At 41.4% G+C, this 19370-nt stretch overlaps 1 protein-coding gene across 2 annotated transcripts in view; it reads right to left on the reverse strand.

Moving 5' to 3' along the window:
• Nucleotides 1–219: 219 nt before the first annotated feature.
• STS (steroid sulfatase) overlaps nt 220–19370 on the reverse strand; it is a 309113-nt gene continuing 289962 nt past the window's right edge. For both annotated transcript variants that reach the window (XM_068269911.1, XM_068269912.1), the window contains one exon: nt 220–1010. In XM_068269911.1, the coding sequence (XP_068126012.1) occupies nt 625–1010 (386 nt within the window). In that variant the 3' untranslated portion in view covers nt 220–624. The remainder of the gene's footprint in view (nt 1011–19370) is intronic.

Below are 19370 nucleotides of genomic sequence, written 5' to 3' on the forward strand. Positions count from 1 at the left end.
TGTACCTCCTGCTAGGTAATAGAACAATACATATGCAATGTCTTAAATTTACCAGTATTGCCAGATCTAAAGTTAAAAAGTAAACATTAAAATTTCAAATCTAAAAAAGGTGTATTCATTTAAATTCACTTTAAGTATTTTGGCACGAACTTTGCTTTAATGTGTCCTTTATATGGTCCAATCTGACTTTTGTTTTTGTAGAACAGAAGACAGCTGGAAGATTGTTTTGCTGTTTAGTGTAGCAGAAAGAAAGTAATATTTTGCTCTCAAACATCACTTCACATTTATGGAACACTGATGTATGTCTTAGCTTGTGATGTGCCAAAGTGAATCATTTCCCTGACAGAAGGACGGTAACAAAATATAAGTGAACATGCTGCAGGGTAAATATATAAAAGGGGCATGTGGCATTGTAAAACTGATGTATGTTGGAAGATTTACCAAGAATAGAAAAATATGATAAAATGTGTAAGGTACACCCTGGGGTATATTCTTGAAATCAAACTGCCACCTACAATGCATGCGATCTGGACATCTGCGTAGAGAAAATAGATAATGTTTGAATTTTATTTTCTCAAGGACATAAAATTCAATATTTAAGATTGACTTCACATTTTTATTTATTTATATATTTGGCTGGCTTAGTCCATTCCTATATTCTTCATCGTTGTCACAGTAACAAAACTCAGACCAGGATGAGCAGCAAGCCTGAAGCCATGGTTTCCAAATCACGTTGCTCCATGATAACTGATTATCCACTACTTGAATAGTTTCTTGATGGCTCTCCTTAGCTTGCTGAATTGTGTTAAGAATGTTATAGAAATTAGGTTCAGTTTTAGGTGTGAGAGGATTCTTTTCACTTGGATCTCTAGTCAGGTCAAACAGTAGTGGGGGATCATGCTGGGTGACAAAATTACCATCACAGTGACAGACGTGTGTGTGGAAACAACCTTCTGAATCTTCTGGATCGAAGATGGGAGTAAAATAGAATGCCTTCCAAATGGATGTGCCTGAAATGACAAAAAACTTAAATGTTTTATGAAATTCAATATAGATAATTTTTTACCAATGTCCAAATCTTTATTGACCTAAAAAGTGAAAGCCATGCTAGGAAAACCATCTAGCTGCTGAACAATTACCAAAAAAAGCTAGTTGCCTTATTTCCAAGCATGGCTAAGCAGTTGCAGATTTGCATGCTAGGAGAATATTCCTCTGATTACAACTTTTTTCAAAAACAAATACGTTATATAAAAATAACTGATCTGCAGGGCTTTTTACTGCCTGTCACAAAATTCACTGTAACATGCATATGTAGATTTTTTATTTTACCAGCAATGCATTAGAGCATTGCTAAATTAATTGTTGAAGAACAAGTACCAAAAAATATTTATTTAAACTTTTTTTGAAATGACTTGTAAACTTTAAAACAGTAGCGTATTGGTTATTCAGCAGCGACGGGGATCGGCTAATGCCGGATAAGTGTGGTTTCTAGTTGCTTGAGACTCAATGTTAAAAATAGGCCCATCTCATACAGTACTATACCCAACTCTATATACATACTAGAAACTCTATATTAACCCATTAGCAGCTTCAACAGAGTTATCTTGTTTGATATAAGGGCACTGCTTTTGACCTCAGTCGGCAGAACTCATTGTGCTGTAAATTCTTGGAATGGTTTGATGTCTGTCTGCTAGCAGAGGATTTAAAAACTAAAAGCAGAAGTCCTCTGTTATAGTCTCACACTACCCCCTAGAGACAGATGTCAATAAACACACATCACAGCAGTACTAATTAGAAGCAAGGAAATGTTACAAACAATCAAATAAATTGGCCTGGAGCACTTGTAAGCCTCTAAATAAATTGGCTGCTAAAGGGTTAAACGTTAAAATGCAGGGAACGAAAGTATATTAACCTTGGGGGAGCTGTTGAACCTAGTCTTTAAGCACAGTAGAGCAAACAAACAGCCTAAGATGATGGCTTTCACCACTGTGTATACTTCCATCAATTTGTGCTGGTTAGTTAAGACTGCTGGTTAGATGAGTTCTAGATAACAAGGACTCTGCTATATAACAAAGTTGAACAGGAAGTGTATTTGATTGGTTTACATGTAAGTGATGTGAAGAACTCCACATATGGAACACAATTTAGTTGTATAGGCCTGTGACATTATGTCCACTTGATTGTCCCCACGCCCAGTACAGAAATCTCCTGAATAATAACATACATTGCACAGCTGGGCGCTGTGCTGCAGAGGCACTAAGAGTGCAGCAGAAATATATAGCTGGTGAGTAACAAACCAGTACTTTTATTCTACGGCACATAGCCTCATTCTAACTTCAGTGTCTCTCTACTTGCCCTTCAATGGCACCATACACTTAATTACACATTATAGTAAGTACCTAACTGTTGTACATACCTCTTAGCCCTGAATTTTTTAAAAAGGTAGTAATATTTTGGCAAATAAGAATTCATCCACGCATAATAGGGGGAAACATACATATATTTACCTGAGTGTACTAATTAACTCCTGATCTAAGAGATGAGTGTACATATGTTTTTAATAAATTAATTATGCTGTTCATTGCACATACTGGCCCATATGCAATCATTTTTTTCTTCTGAGTTATCTCCTAGCACAGTGATCTGCAAACTTGGCTCTCTAGCTGTCAAGAAACTACAAGTCCCACAATGCATTTGCCTTTATGAAACATGACTGTGGCTGCCAGACTCCTGCAATGCATTGTGGGACTTGTAGTTCCTTAACAGCTGGAGAGCCAAGTTTGCAGATCACTGTCCTAGGTGGAGATGGCCCGAATGGTTCAAGGGCGAACTAGTTCACGGGAACAACGCGGGTTCGCGTTGGCGTCAAAACGCGAACACATAGCGAGTTCCACCTGCCCCCTATACTACCTCAGTGGGCTAAACTTTGACCCTCTACATCACAGTCAGCAGACACATGGCAGCCAATCAGGCTGCACTCCCTCCTGAAGCCCCCCCCCCCCCTATAAAAGGCAGCAGCATCGGCCATGTTCTCACTCACTCTGCTGCCTGTAGTGAGAGATAAGGGAGAGACATTGTTGCAGAGATAGGGAAAGCTTAGTTAGGTCTTGTTAGCTTGCTCCTTGCTGATATTTGTTGCTGAAAAGCACCACAAAAAAAGCTCTTTTGAGAGCTAATGTTCTTGTGATGTGTTTTTTTTTTGTGGCTCACTGACACTGCATATACAGCCCTGTCTGTTGCAGCTGGCCCTTGCTAATTGCTATATTGTGCCAGGCCCAGCACATTCAATGCATACCTTTTCACTGCACCTGTGTGACTGCACATTGTATTATACCACCAGTCACTGCATACCTTTCACTGCATCTGTGTGACAGCACACTGTTTTATATACCAGTCAGTGCATACCTTTGCACTGCACCTGTGTGACTGCATATTGTATTATACTACCAGTCACTGCAGTCACACAGGAGAGATAGCGAAAGCTTGAATATTTTCATATTCACTTTAAAATAACTTTCAGCATTTTACAAAATATCACCTAGAAAAAACTCAGGAGAAAAAGTTATTTGCATACGGGCCAATGTGTTCTGTTTTTAGAGATATACTGATTATGTGGCATGTATTTACAGGGATAGGATGATAACATCTATATGCCTCTTTTTTATATGTTTAAGTGAATACATGCTCCTATACTGTATAGTCATTTCAAACAATGTGTCTTCATTTCCTATAGCAGTTTGCTGTCATTAAAGATTTTTTTACTACATATTGTGTATATTTCTGGAAGTTTTAAGATGACTGTTTCTTTACATTGATGTTTGTAGCACTATAAATTGGCCCGAGGAATCGGATGTAATTGTAATAAACAAAATGTATTGCCATAGTGTGATTGAACCATATTTGTATTTAGTAGCAATATCATCTATTTGAGGTAAACCTCTCATTTTTCTTTAAAAAGACTCAAGTCTCTAAAAAAAAGTCTTTTTATTTCATAAATATGTTTATTATGTTATCCCTAACTAAACCGTGCATCCCCGCCACAGTACGCTATTTAAATCCCCCCAAACTCCCCGGGGGGCAATCCGGGCAGCGCTTCCGTGTGAGGCAGGGCTATGAGCTGCAGCCCTGCCTCACGCGTCTGTCAGCGGCAGATCACTGCCTCTCCCCCGCACCTCTCAGTCTTCCTTCGCTGAGAGGGCCGGGGGAGAGGCGGAGATCAGCCACTGACAGACACGTGTGAGGCAGGGCTGCAGCCCATAGCCCTGCCTCACACCGAAGACTAGAGGGCAGCAAAATCCACGACCAAGAAAGTCAGGAGGAACTGTTCCTCAACAATAGAATATCTAAAAGAAGCTCAAGCTCTTAGGGCAAGATTAAGGGCAAGGGGATACCCACATAAATTGTTGAAATCAGCCTTATATAGAGCCCTGCATACAGATAGACATACTTTATTGAGGAAGAAGCCTAAGGGTGTAATAGAGGATTTCCCCAGAATGATTGCTACATATGGGGGACATTGGGACAGACTAAAAGAAATTTTGGAAAAATATTGGCATATATTGCTAAAGGATGATAAGATTGCTTCAATAGTTGGCCCTCGACCGATGCTAACTGTCAGGAGAAATAAGAATCTGTCGGATCTATTGGTACAATCTGAGTACAAACCTGACCTGAGTAGGGGTTCTTTTGGTATTAAGGGTATGACAAGATGTGGTAAATGTTCAGTCTGTCCCTTTGTTGATGAAACAGATGTATTTTATGATTCCAGCAACAAACAGCAGTTCAAAATCAATAGTAAGATTGATTGTGACACTACTCATGTTGTCTATCAATTAATGTGTCCCTGTGGTTTATATTATGTAGGAAAAACCAAAAGAGAGCTGAAAACCCGTATACAAGAACACATTAGGAGTATCAATGATTCTATTAAGGAAGAGAAAAGGGACAAAACTCCTATTTCTACTCATTTTGCTGAATGTCATGAATCCAGCCCTGCTGGACTGAGGGTAAAGGGTATATACTGTCTAAACCCAAGCATTAGATTTGAGAAGGCTGACTCTATACTGTATAGGAAAGAGAGTTATTGGATATATACACTGGACACATTATATCCCAAAGGTTTAAACAGGGACCTTAACTTGAAGGTGTTCTTGAAAGAATTTGATTGGTTTTGCCAATAAGATTGGGATATGGGGCATATACTAGTTGTCTTATAGGATAATATAATGGGATTTGATGATATTATTATTTGATGTACAGCACAAATGGTGCAAATAGGAGAGATATAGTACCGTTTGCTATTCTGCAATATATTAGGGGCTAATTGAATGATGTCCACTAGATGGCAGCAGTGGCATTTAATTTTCTATTGGGCATATATGTCAACATTAAAAGATGCAGAAGTTGTATATATATATATATATATGGATTTGCACCACCAGAGGGAGCTATGGGGGCGATTCATGTCTACTGCGCATAAGAAATGAGACATGTGACGTCGCAAAGATGAACGGACCTGCGCAGTATGACGTCTAAGGTATAAAAGAACTTCTGGCGGAAGCGACCCGCAGGTCGCATAAAAGGCGGTCATGTGATCTAGCGCGGTTGCGCAGTACATCCTGAGGAAGTCCCTGGACGGGGCGAAACGCGTTGACGTAGGCCTGCGTCACGCGCTGAGATGTGCCTCTCCGCCCCCCTCTGCCCTCCCGCCGGATCGGAGCACGGTGCCCGAAGCTATGGCGTATACCTCCAAAGACCGGATTCCCGCTTGGATGTGATGACACAAGTCTAAGACCCTGAGTCGGATACTCCCGCAGATATCTATCACGTATACTGCGGTTAACTGGGCAGGCTGAAACAGTCTATGCGGACATTGTACTTCACATCAAGGGAGGAGGTGGTAACTATGAGAGTCAGTGTATATGGCACTAATATCTACAGAGTTCATATGAACATTCATCTATGGCGGAGCACTGTATGCATTGAAACTTTGATGGTGTGATATATGGCTTGGCTGGAATAGTGAACTATCTTGCCAGTATGGGCCTACAAATTTATATTGCAGCAAGTCGGCTAGGTGCTCCAGCCTCATACGGTCTGAAAGACTTTTGGAAAAATGCAGCGATCTTTCATGATGATCTTTTTTGATGTTGAACTCGGTTTTACACAATTGAATTTTGGATACAGGTCCTTCTGCGGATTTTTGTCATATATGCCATTATAGACTGTGTTCTCATCATTTTTTATGCCATTTTTCTGTGGGTGACGATCCATATAACATAGTACTCCTATGAGCTTATTTGTATGCAGGGCATGGTGCTGTGATTGTGGGGGGCATAGGGGGGCAGTGGGGGGGCACATTTTGATTGCTGTGGACCACCGTACTGTCGGTGCATGGGGTGATGCGGACAAATTTGGACAGGCAATTGGCATATTAGATGCTTTAATCTCTTGGCATTGTAGGTGTCCGTGTCCACCTCTCCCCATGCGCGGGAGTGACATGGTTAATTTGGTTACACTCTGGTCTGTGCACGGGTGTCTGAGACCTTCTGAAAGTGTATGGAGACTTTCATACTTACGCGATGTGTATATAAGAAGTAGATTTATCACTGCAGTCCCACTACTAAGTCATCTGCCATTACCGCATGATCTGTGCCTACCACATTATGCAGTAATACAAGTCTATGGCCATGCAGTGAGTATGAATGATTGAGTGCGGTGCAGCGTGCATGCACGGACCAACAGGAATCTTGGTGATGTACTGTCTATCAGGGAATACATCACTGAATGGGGGCGAGTCTATGCATATGACCCCATCTGCACACTCTGCCGGGGGGTCATTTAAACTGCTGATTCATGCGGTGATCCCATGGCAGGCTGGCATGCCATGGGATCACCGCACAAGCATAAAAGCCACCCAGTTTTTAATCTGTTTACATGACATAGGGTAAATTCCAATTGGTATTTTACAGTTTGTTCAAATGTATTTTTTACATATAACTCCATGTAGGTATTTTTGTTTTAGTGGTAGCTATCTCATTTGTTTGACATAGTATAGAGACGTAAATGGGTGGAATGCAGTCATTACTCCTAGTTATTTAGCATGTAATAATCCTGCAATGGCTAAATCCCGCTGTTGAAAAATACTTCCAGCAAAAGGTCTTTTCATTAGTGATGAGTACAAATTTAGCATAATTGTAATGTTGCATTGTAATTTGCTATTACTAAGCAAAATTGTAATGAAAATTTCTGGAAACATAATAATTAAATTTGTTTGTAACAAAATCAGGAACCATAATTTTACAATGGCAAGTAATTTTGTGTAATTTCATGCCGACTTAGCTGATAAATTGCAAAGCCCCCCATACATGCTATCGTCACCAAAGAAAACATTAGTGAAATAAAATGTTTTGATATACAGGGAATGCTTGGGAATGCGTTCAAATGTTCTTCTACCGTACCTAAGAATAGTTAATGAAATGTTTGTTTTGGGAGTATAATCCCACTTAAAGCCTGGTACACACGTCCAATTTTGATTGGCCAATGATTAGCTAATTTTACCATTTTACCAGCTTACCTACACAATCTGTTCATAGTATTTACAGTCTGCTGACTAGTGATGATCATAATATTCTAATTACTATGGGAAATTTTGCATAAAATATTACAATTATGGCCAATACATGATTACAATTTGGAAATGTAATTTTAAAAATTCAAATGTTGAATGTTTTTTAAACTCAGTAAATTAAAAATTTCTTTGCATTTTTAAAATTGATTTTTTTCAAAAACTGGGTCATTTTGAAAAGAATGTGACTTGTTCTCACTATTCCTCTTAACATATGTAGCAATTTTGGTGATGATGGCAGCAAGTCAGCAATGCATGAAATTATGTGGAATTGTGTGTCATTACATGAAATTACAAATGGATTATGTGGAATCAATTACATTTCCAAATTGTAATTGGACTTAGCCGATAGTAGAATACTAGTAAAATTACTATGCTAATAGCTATGACCTAACTTAACCCTACTCTCACACAGAACTCTCCCTCTACCAATACCTAACCCTAAGACCCTCCTAGTGGATGCCTAATATTAACCTCCGTGTTAGGCCCCTAACCTCAGCCTACCTGGTGGTGCGTAACCATAACCCCCCATCAATGCCTAAACCTATCACATCCACCAGCATCCCGTTGAAAATTCTGCCCCATAAATATAATGGGTTGCCCCTGGTGCCCACAATTGTATTGATCGCACTTTTCAACAGGACGCATCTCACACCCTTTTCAACTGTTCCTGCAGCCAGCCAGGGGGATGCCACTATTTTATTGGGTGCCCTTTTCAACACGGCTCATCTCAAGCCCTTTTCAACTGTTACTAAAGCCAGAGCCAGCCAAGGGGATGCCAGACAAAATGTTTTGTAATCTCACCTTAAAGAGAAACTCCGACCAAGAATTGAACATTATCCCAGTCAGTAGCTGATACCCCCTTTTACATGAGAAATCTATTCCTTTTCACAAACAGACCATCAGAGGGCTATGTATGGCTAATATTGTGGTGAAACCCCCTCCCACAAGAAACTCTGAGGAATGTGGTACTCCTGGCCTGTGAACCTTGTTGCGTTGTGGGAAATAGCTATTTACAGCTGTTTCCAACTGCCAAAAAAAGCATACAGCAGCTACAATACCTGCCAACAGTAAAAATGTCACCATTGTGAAGGATAGCGGAATAGCCGCCGCGTGCTCTGATGGTGTGGCGGCTGTTTCCGCGTCTAGTCCGGCGGTTTATGCGCGGCGACATGTGTCTAAACTGGTGCAGCCTTCCTGTGCACATACAGTGGTGTGAAAAACTATTTGCCCCCTTCCTGATTTCTTATTCTTTTGCATGTTTGTCACACTTAAATGTTTCTGCTCATCAAAAACCGTTAACTATTAGTCAAAGATAACATAATTGAACACAAAATGCAGTTTTAAATGATGGTTTTTATTATTTAGTAAGAAAAAAAACTCAAAATCTACATGGCCCTGTGTGAAAAAGTGATTGCCCCCCTTGTTAAAAAATAACGTAACTGTGGTTTATCACACCTGAGTTCAATTTCTGTAGTCACCCCCAGGCCTGATTACTGCCACACCTGTTTCAATCAAGAAATCACTTAAATAGGAGCTATCTGACATAGAGAAGTAGACCAAAAGCACCTCAACAGCTAGACATCATGCCAAGATCCAAAGAAATTCAGGAACAAATGAGAACAAAAGTACTGTAATTGAGATCTATCAGTCTGGTAAAGGTTATAAAGCCATTTCTAAAGCTTTGGGACTCCAGCGAACCACAGTGAGAGCCATTATCCACAAATGGCAAAAACATGGAACAGTGATGAACCTTCCCAGGAGTGGCCGGCCGACCAATATTACCCCAAGAGCGCAGAGAAAACTCATCCGAGAGGCTACAAAACACCCAAGGACAACATCTAAAGAACTGCAGGCCTTACTTGCCTCAATTAAGGTCAGTGTTCACGACTCCACCATAAGAAAGAGACTGGGCAAAAACGGCCTGCATGGCAGATATCCAAGGCGCAAACCATTTTTAAGCAAAAAGAACATTAAGGCTCGTCTCAATTTTGCTAAAAAAAATCTCAATGATTGCCAAGACTTTTGGGAAAATACCTTGTGGACCGACGAGACAAAAGTTGAACTTTTTGGAAGGTGCGTGTCCCGTTACATCTGCTGTAGAAGTAACACAGCATTTCAGCAAAAGAACATCATACCAACAGTAAAATATGGTGGTGGTAGTGTGATGGTCTGGGGTTGTTTTGCTGCTTCAAGACCTAGAAGGCTTGCTGTGATAGAGAGAACCATGAATTCTACTGTCTACCAAAAAATCCTGAAGGAGAATGTCTGGCCATCAGTTCGTCAACTCAAGCTGAAGCGATCTTGGGTGCTGCAGCAGGACAATGACCCAAAACACACCAGCAAATCCACCTCTGAATGGCTGAAGAAAAACACAATGAAGACTTTGGAGTGGCCTAGTCAAAGTCCTGACCTGAATTTTATTGAGATGTTGTGGCATGACCTTAAAAAGGCGGTTCATGCTTGAAAACCCTCAAATAAAGCTGAATTACAACAATTCTACAAAGATGAGTGGGCCAAAATTCCTCCAGAACGCTGTAAAAGACTTGTTGCAAGTTATCGCAAACGCTTGATTGCAGTTATTGCTGCTAAGGGTGGCCCAACCAGTTATTAGGTTCAGGGGGCAATTTCTTTTTCACACAGGGCCATGTAGGTTTTGAGTTTTTTTTCTCACTAAATAATAAAAACCATCATTTAAAACTGCATTTTGTGTTCAATTATGTTATCTTTGGTTAATAGTTAACGGTTTTTGATGAGCAGAAACATTTAAGTGTGACAAACATGCAAAAGAATAAGAAATCAGGAAGGGGGCAAATAGTTTTTCACACCACTGTAGGCTGAGGAATACACGCGCGCGTGGAGAGGCAGAAGCTTTATGGGAAACAGAGAGGGATCAGCTGACCTCCTTGGTCAGCTGATCCTAGGATGTTTGCGGATTGGCTGGGAGGGACTGGGCGGCGCTGATCAGCGCTGCACTATATAACCACTCCTCCCTCAGTCTTACGTTGTCTGCCGTTGCAAATGCTTAATGTGTTAGCACACAGACCTCAGTCAGATCCTACAGTGTGTTGGAACCAGGACGGACCTGGGAAATCACACTGAGCTAGATTTCTCTCGCTTGTCATGCTATGTTATGCTATAGACTAGTTCCAGGGTGTTGTGACTACGGACCTCACACCCAAGCTTAGGAAACTGTCTCAATGCTATGTTATGCTATAGACTAGTTCCAGGGTGTTGTGACTACGGACCTCACACCCAAGCTTAGGAAACTGTCTCAATACTATGTTATGCTATAGACTAGTTCCGGGGTGTTGTGACTACGGACCTCACACCCAAGCTTAGGAAACTGTCTCAATGCTATGTTATGCTATAGACTAGTTCCGGGGTGTTGTGACTACGGACCTCACACCCAAGACTAGGGGACTGTGTCAGAGTCATGTATGCTAGTTCTGGGGTGCTGTAACTACTTTCCTCACACCCAAGACTAGCACTGGGTATTTATACTACTTCAGCCCGCCACTAGGGTGTAGAGAGCCAGGATCTCTCATCCAGTAGGGCAAGTTGGTTCATTTAGCAGCAGGGCTTCCTGCAACCTAGCCCAGGCCCCTCTCCTAGGGAGCCTTCGAGCTTATAGGGATTCACCCACAGTTTGGGGTGAACCTTCATCTTCCAACCTCCAGTTCCTTTGGTGGTTCTCACTCAAGTTAGTGTTGGGCGAACATCTAGATGTTCGGGTTCGGGCCGAACAGGCCGAACATGACCGCGATGTTCGGGTGTTCGAGCCGAACTCCGAACATAATGGAAGTCAATAGGGACCCGAACTTTCGTGCTTTGTAAAGCCTCCTTACATGCTACATACCCCAAATTTACAGGGTATGTGCACCTTGGGAGTGGGTACAAGAGGGAAAAAAATTAGCAAAAAGAGCTTATAGTTTTTGAGAAAATCGATTTTAAAGTTTCAAAGGGAAAACTGTCTTTTAAATGCGGGAAATGTCTGTTTTCTTTGCACAGGTAACATGCTTTTTGTCGGCATGCAGTCATAAATGTAATACATATAAGAGGTTCCAGGAAAAGGGACCAGTAACGCTAACCCAGCAGCAGCACACGTGATGGAACAGGAGGAGGGCGGCGCAGGAGGAGAAGGCCACGCTTTGAGACACAACAACCCAGGCTTTGCATGAGGACAAGAAGCGTGCGGATAGCAATTTGCATTTTGTCGCCATGCAGTCATAAATGTAATACAGATGAGAGGTTCAATAAACAATAAACAGTAATTGGTGTTGTCCAGAATGCGCACAATGCGTGGGTCGCGTTCAATGCAGTCCTAGGCCGAAGAGGTCATAGCCTAGGGTCACAAAAACCTGTTTATTTGGGCAATTTCAATGGTGGCGAGTCTGACGTACATAAATCGCAGCAATGGCTGTTAGCAACGTCTGAATCTCACGAAATGTCTCATGCAGGTAGAAGACATATTGTTAGACTTGGGCTCCAAAGATGAGTTCCCTACATCTCTGCAAACCAGAGTTACAGGGCTCCAAATTTGGTAAAATCCCCCATAGGCTTTCATTGGGCCTCCTATTTACAGTTCCAAAATCTCACATCTTTTCAAAGGGCAATTGCTCAGCAGTGGCAAATTTTCTAGCATTGTAGGGACCCTTAGGGGGAACATGACTGGTGAGTTTCGGGCCCCTAGGCCAAAGAGGTCATAGTCTAGGGTCACAAAAACCTGTTTATTTGGGCAATTTCAATGGTAGTTATGCTGACGTACATAAATCTCAGCCATGGCCGTTAGCAACGTCTGAATTTCACGAAATGTCTCATGCAGGTAGAAGACATATTGTTAGACTTGGATTCCAAAGATGGGGTCCCTACATCTCTGCAAACCAGAGTTACAGGGGTCCAAAATTGGTAAAATCCCCCATAGGCTTCCATTGCCTCCCTATTTCACTTTCCAAAATCTCACATCTTTTCAAAGGGCAATTGCTCAGCAGTGGCAAATTTTCTAGCATTGTAGGGACCCTTAGGGGGAACATGACTGGTGAGTTTCGGGCCCCTAGGCCAAAGAGGTCATAGCCTAGGGTCACAAAAACTTGTTTATTTGGGCAATTTCAATGGTAGTTATGCTGACGTACATAAATCTCAGCCATGGCCGTTAGCAACGTCTGAATTTCACGAAATGTCTCATGCAGGTAGAAGACATGTTGTTAGACTTGGATTCCAAAGATGGGGTCCCTACATCTCTGCAAACCAGAGTTACAGGGGTCCAAAATTGGTAAAATCCCCCATAGGCTTCCATTGCCTCCCTGTTTCACTTTCCAATATCTCACATCTTTTCAAAGGGCAATTGCTCAGCAGTGGCAAATTTTCTAGCCTTGTAGGGACCCTTAGGGGGAACATGACTGGTGAGTTTCGGGCCCCTAGGCCAAAGAGGTCATAGCCTAGGGTCACAAAAACCTGTTTATTTGGGCTATTTCAATGGTGGCGAGTCTGACGTACATAAATCGCAGCAATGGCCGTTAGCAACGTCTGAATCTCACTAAATGTCTCATGCAGGTAGAAGACATATTGTTAGACTTGGGCTCCAAAGATGGGTTCCCTACATCTCTGCAAACCAGAGTTACAGGGCTCCAAATTTGGTAAAATCCCCCATAGGCTTTCATTTGGCCTACTATTTACCGTTCCAAAATTTCACACCATTTCAAAGGGCAATGGCTCAGCAGTAGCAAAACTCACCAGTCATGATCCCCCTAAGAGTCCCTACAATGCTAGAAAATTTGGTACTGCCGAGCCATTGCCCTTTGAAAAGATGTGAGATTTTGGAAAGTGAAATAGGGAGGCAATGAAAGCCTATGGGGGATTTTACCAATTTTGCACCCCTGTAACTCTGGTTTGCAGAGATGTAGGGACCCCATCTTTGGAATCCAAGTCTAACAATATGTCTTCTACCTGCATGAGACATTTCGTGAAATTCAGACGTTGCTAACGGCCATGGCTGAGATTTATGTACGTCAGCATCACTACCATTGAAATAGCCCAAATAAACAGGTTTTTGTGACCCTAGGCTATGACCTCTCTGGCCTAGGGGCCCGAAACTCACCAGTCATGTTCCCCCTAAGGGTCCCTACAATGCTAGAAAATTTGCCACTGCTGAGCAATTGCCCTTTGAAAAGATGTGAGATTTTGGAAAGTGAAATAGGGAGGCAATGAAAGCCTATGGGGGATTTTACCAATTTTGGACCCCTGTAACTCTGGTTTGCAGAGATGTAGGGACCCCATCTTTGGAATCCAAGTCTAACAATATGTCTTCTACCTGCATGAGACATTTCGTGAAATTCAGACGTTGCTAACAGCCAGGGCTGAGATTTATGTACGTCAGCATAACTACCATTGAAATTGCCCAAATAAACAGGTTTTTGTGACCCTAGGCTATGACCTCTTTGGCCTAGGGGCTCGAAACTCACCAGTCATGTTCCCCCTAAGGGTCCCTACAATGCTAGAAAATTTGCCACTGCTGAGCAATTGCCCTTTGAAAAGATGTGAGATTTTGGAACTGTAAATAGGAGGCCCAATGAAAGCCTATGGGGGATTTTACCAAATTTGGAGCCCTGTAACTCTGGTTTGCAGAGATGTAGGGAACCCATCTTTGGAGCCCGAATCTAACAATATGTCTTCTACCTGCATGAGACATTTCGTGAGATTCAGACGTTGCTAACGGCCATTGCTGCGATTTATGTACGTCAGACTCGCCACCATTGAAATTGCCCAAATAAACAGGTTTTTGTGACCCTAGGCTATGACCTCTTCGGCCTAGGACTGCATTGAACGCGACCCACGCATTGTGCGCATTTTGGACAACACCAATTACTGTTTATTGTTTATTGAACCTCTCATCTGTATTACATTTATGACTGCATGGCGACAAAATGCAAATTGCTATCCGCACGCTTCTTGTCCTCATGCAAAGCCTGGGTTGTTGTGTCTCAAAGCGTGGCCTTCTCCTCCTGCGCCGCCCTCCTCCTGTTCCATCACGTGTGCTGCTGCTTGGTTAGCGTTACCGGTCCCTTTTCCTGGAACCTCTTATCTTTATGACTGCATGCCGACAAAAAGCATGTTACCTGTGCAAAGAAAACAGACATTTCCCGCATTTAAAAGACAGTTTTCCCTTTGAAACTTTAAAATCGATTTTCTCAAAAACTATAGGCTCTTTTTGCTAAAAAAAAATTTCCCCTTGCTCCCACTCCCAAGGTGCACATACCCTGTAAATTTGGGGTATGTAGCATGTAAGGAGGCTTTACAAAGCACGAAAGTTTGGGTCCCCATTGACTTCCATTATGTTCGGAGTTCGGCTCGAACACCCGAACATCGCGACCATGTTCGGCCCGAACCCGAACATCTAGATGTTCGCCCAACACTACACGTGACCCGTTCGGCCAATCACAGCGCTAGCCAAACGTTCGGGGAACGTTCGGCCATGCGCTCTTAGTTCGGCCATATGGCCGAACAGTTTGGCCGAACACCATCAGATGTTCGGCCGAACTCGAACATCACCCGAACAGGGTGATGTTCTGCAGAACCCGAACAGTGGCGAACACTGTTCGCCCAACACTAACTCAAGTGTTACTGTTACACCTAACACTCACATACCCATAGGTATCCAGAGGTTAGCAATATATCTGATTATCGGTGATACTGCAGATCATCAATAATCGGGTATATATCTGCATTCTTGATGATACTGCAGATCACCAATAATCAGATTCTCTCTGCGTGCCGACACCGTTCATTACAACCATGTAATAAATGTCAGAATGTACATCAGGGATTTAAAAGATTATATAATGAGCAAACACTGACTAAATCATTTATACATAATTATTGTAAAAATGAAGCACTTTTTTAAGTACATTATTTTCACTGGAGTTCCTCTTTAAGTGATTGTATCAAACTATGAACATCTGTTTTCTGTGACAGCCATCTGTTTCTTTTAAGATCATGCCTTCTTATTTCAGAATATTGAAGTGTTTAAAGTGCATCCATAAAGGATGTTAAAAGTCTAAAACTTTGCAATTTCTTGATGACTGAAAGTTGGGTTGTAGGAGGAAAAAGTAAGTGCCCCTCTAGTGAATATAATTTTGATCACGTTTCCTAATACACTTATAAATAACATCTACAAAATGGTGCCATTTTAAAGGACAACTTAAAGTGAACCTGAACTGAGTATAATTAATTAAAATAACACATGATGTACCTACAAATGAATATTACATACTTATCTTGCTGTCAGTTTCTCTCATAAGCTCACAATTTTCTTCAAACAATGATTCCTTTTAGTTCTGACAAGATTTTGTAAGATTTGCCTCTCAGGAAGCTGAAAGGCTTATGACCCTTTTTCACTATATCAGTTGCTGTGAGTTATAACTAAAAGGACAACTGGTGTGCAAGGTTATGCCCATGTATCCCTATGGCTCAAGTGATAATACTGGTAAATAGAGTGCTGACCCGGAACAGAAGCTGTTACAGGGTTGTACCAATGGAGTACAACCCTGGAGAATGGATAATTCCATTGATGATTACAGTGGACAAACAGGACATGGGAGACGAAAAAGAGATTGATAAGCAAATTACGTAGGTGGTAAGTATGATGTGTTTATTTTGACTTTTATTTTTCAGTTCGGGTTTTCTTTTTAAGCTACTACTGACAATTTTGCTATATGGTAGAATTCATTCTTCTGACTTTAGTCAGAATTTAGCCTAAAGTGTAAAATCTTTAAAAGCATAAAAAATGTACCTCTCAAATGTTATTATAATTATTTTTTTTATTATTCAGCTGCAGTGGTAAGACAGCTAATACAGGTCATTATTATTCATGTGAAAACATAAACTATGCCAGTGATACGATGGTTAAACTTTCTCCCTCAATTTGCTTAGAAATCAAAGGCGTTAAAAGCGAGCTTGGATATATACTGTACTCCAAGCAGGAGACAGCAATGAATACAAAATGAGTGCTGCAAAAGAGATCAGAATTACACATGCTGCATAAAAATACATTAGCTATTTAAATGAACTGAGGCAAGACAAGAAACTTGAATTAATGTTTAAAACATTATAAAATGTCCTCTTTCAGTACAAGAAAAAAATTGTATTAATGCAGCTCAAGATGTAAGGGAACATCCTGAAAGGACATCGGAACATTTATAACAGATCAGAATGAAATTAAAACAGAAACCATTTTTATATGTAGATAACTCGCTGGTTCATTTACCTTACTTATATATCACTTCTCCTTAAACTCTGCTTAATGAGCAGGCACTAAATGTACATTGTGCCTCTATTAGGTTGTACCACAAATCATCAACCTTCCTAAGGAAATTGCATTTCAGAGAGACCACTTCATAATAATAACTTAAAAGGATTTCAAAACAACTAGTCACAGCACAACAGCATCATTTACATTGTTATCGGTAGGGCAACATAAGAAGCAAGAAAATTAGTGGGCTGCACTGAAAAACGCGAGTAGCAAGGAAGGAGAGGGCACTCCGCACAACCGGATGCATATAGTACAGGGAAAGCATGAAAAAAAATGCAAATATGCTGAATCTACAGAAAAGAAGCAGATATGCGGTCTATTTTTAACCAAACTGAAATTGTATCTTTAATTTATCACGGGAATGATGCCAATGCACATTGCAGTATTTTATATGGATAGTTTTGTGAGTGCACAGGAACAATTTATTTCAACGTCCACCCACCCCCCTTGCCTACTACTAACCTCCCCCGTATATACCTAATACTAACCTGATAACTCAGTGCTGCTAAAATACCACACACACACATGCATGCACACCGAGTCTTACCCCATTCACATGCCTAACACTAACCCAATAACCTGGTTCTGCTAAGCTAACCCTCCTTATCTACTCTTAACACTAATCTTCTCACTTTATATGCATAACACTAACCCAATAACCTGGTGCCACTTGGTTAGAGTAACATGGAAGACGCCCACAGTGATAGCCACAATTACAGCCCTTCTGGCAGAGTTGGCAATAGAAAAACTCTGCAACCTGTTGACCTCATGCTCTTAAATGATCCTTTTTAATATGCCTGCATTAATCTGTCATCTAAGCTTCCACAGTCTTTCACACTTTCTCAAAGTAGTCTTCACCCCTGGAAGGGCAGTAAAAATCCAGGTTCAATTCACATCCTTGAAACCATCTGTGTGAAACTGGTATGTTCTTTAAGTGTTTGTTTAGGTTTTCTCCAAGGATTCTGCCCCCCCCAACCCCACCCCACCCCACAGATCCAAAACATACAGAGTTCTTAAAATGTTGCTTTGTTTTTTTTAACTTTATTTTTTCCAAATTTTTCTTGCTTTCCCTTTTTGGTTCGAATGCTATGCACTGTACTTCCTGCTAACAATTTCACCGTCTTTCTTCAGTGTGACCTTCTTTTAAAGAGTAACTGTTAGGCATGAAAACCAAATACGATTCTTTATTTCTATCTGTTAAACTGATCAAATGAATGCTAAAAAAGGCAATGCCTAATTTCAAAATCAATCTTACTTTTTTATTGCAGCTATTCATCCTCATGTCCCCCGTTCTTTTAGTATGCAGTATATTCATGCACAAAAGAAAAGTTGCGGTGCAAGCTGGGGTGGGGGGAGTTCTTCCCCTTCTCCAAACACACAGCCTGATTGGCTGCAGCCTGTGTCACTCTCACACCTATTCTTCTCATTGGCTGCCTCCGTGCCACCGTCCGCCCCCTCCCCGCACTACAGCCCGCTGCCTGACAGGCATCTCATCTCTCATTCAGTGGGCACCTCCGCATCTAAGGGGACCCCCGGCCCTGCTACCATTTCCGCAGGTATTCCCTGCATTTACACTACACCCTGTAGCATCCCCGCTTGGCCCGCAGCATTGTAGAGCTGAGCGGGGAAGAATATATCCAGCACACACAAACTCGCCTCAACATGGTTCCAGGCAATGGAGCTGCATTTATTCTTCCCCACTAAGCGCTGTAATGCTGTGGGACGAGCGGGGATGCTGCAGGGTTGAGGGTAAATGCAAGGGAAATTCCTATGGATATAGTAGCAGGGCTGGGGGGTTCCCATGAATGCTATTGCTATTGCTGTGGGTAGGAGGGGGGAGTAAGGGAGGAAGTGACCTCAGCATTGGCTTCAGCTGGAGGGACTAAAGATGGCCCCTGCCAGCAAACAGAATTCTCTCTATTTACCTTTTTTGTTTTATAAAATTCACTGAAATCAACATGTGGACAGTGCAATACATCTGTTATGTAAGTAGAGCTAGTATTTATCTACTTATATATGTAGTTTTTTTAACTGGCATAGTTTGCCTGACAGCCCCTCTTTAAATGCTACCCATGTTATTATCACTGTTATTGTGTATTTTTAAAGTAACTAACATCTTCCACAGTGCTCTACAGAGAACGTCTAGTCATATTACTAATTACCCCTTAGAAGACCACACAATCTCTATCATCATCAAGGTCTTATATCCCTATCAAACTGGAATCCCCAGAGGAAACCCACACAAGCAAGGGAGGTGAACATACAAACTCTATGATTTGAACTGGTTACCTCAGCACCGCTCCAGTATTCTTCCCAATAGTGTCTTTTCTCCATTCCCTATGTTTCCATCTTCTAGGCTTGTTTATTTCTTTCTTTATACCAGTCACCTTCAAGCTTTTTCAATTAACAAAGTTTCTTTCCTTTAGTCTCTAATTT

The sequence above is a fragment of the Hyperolius riggenbachi genome, chromosome 2 (assembly GCF_040937935.1).
Source record: "Hyperolius riggenbachi isolate aHypRig1 chromosome 2, aHypRig1.pri, whole genome shotgun sequence".
NCBI classification, from domain to species: domain Eukaryota; kingdom Metazoa; phylum Chordata; class Amphibia; order Anura; family Hyperoliidae; genus Hyperolius; species Hyperolius riggenbachi.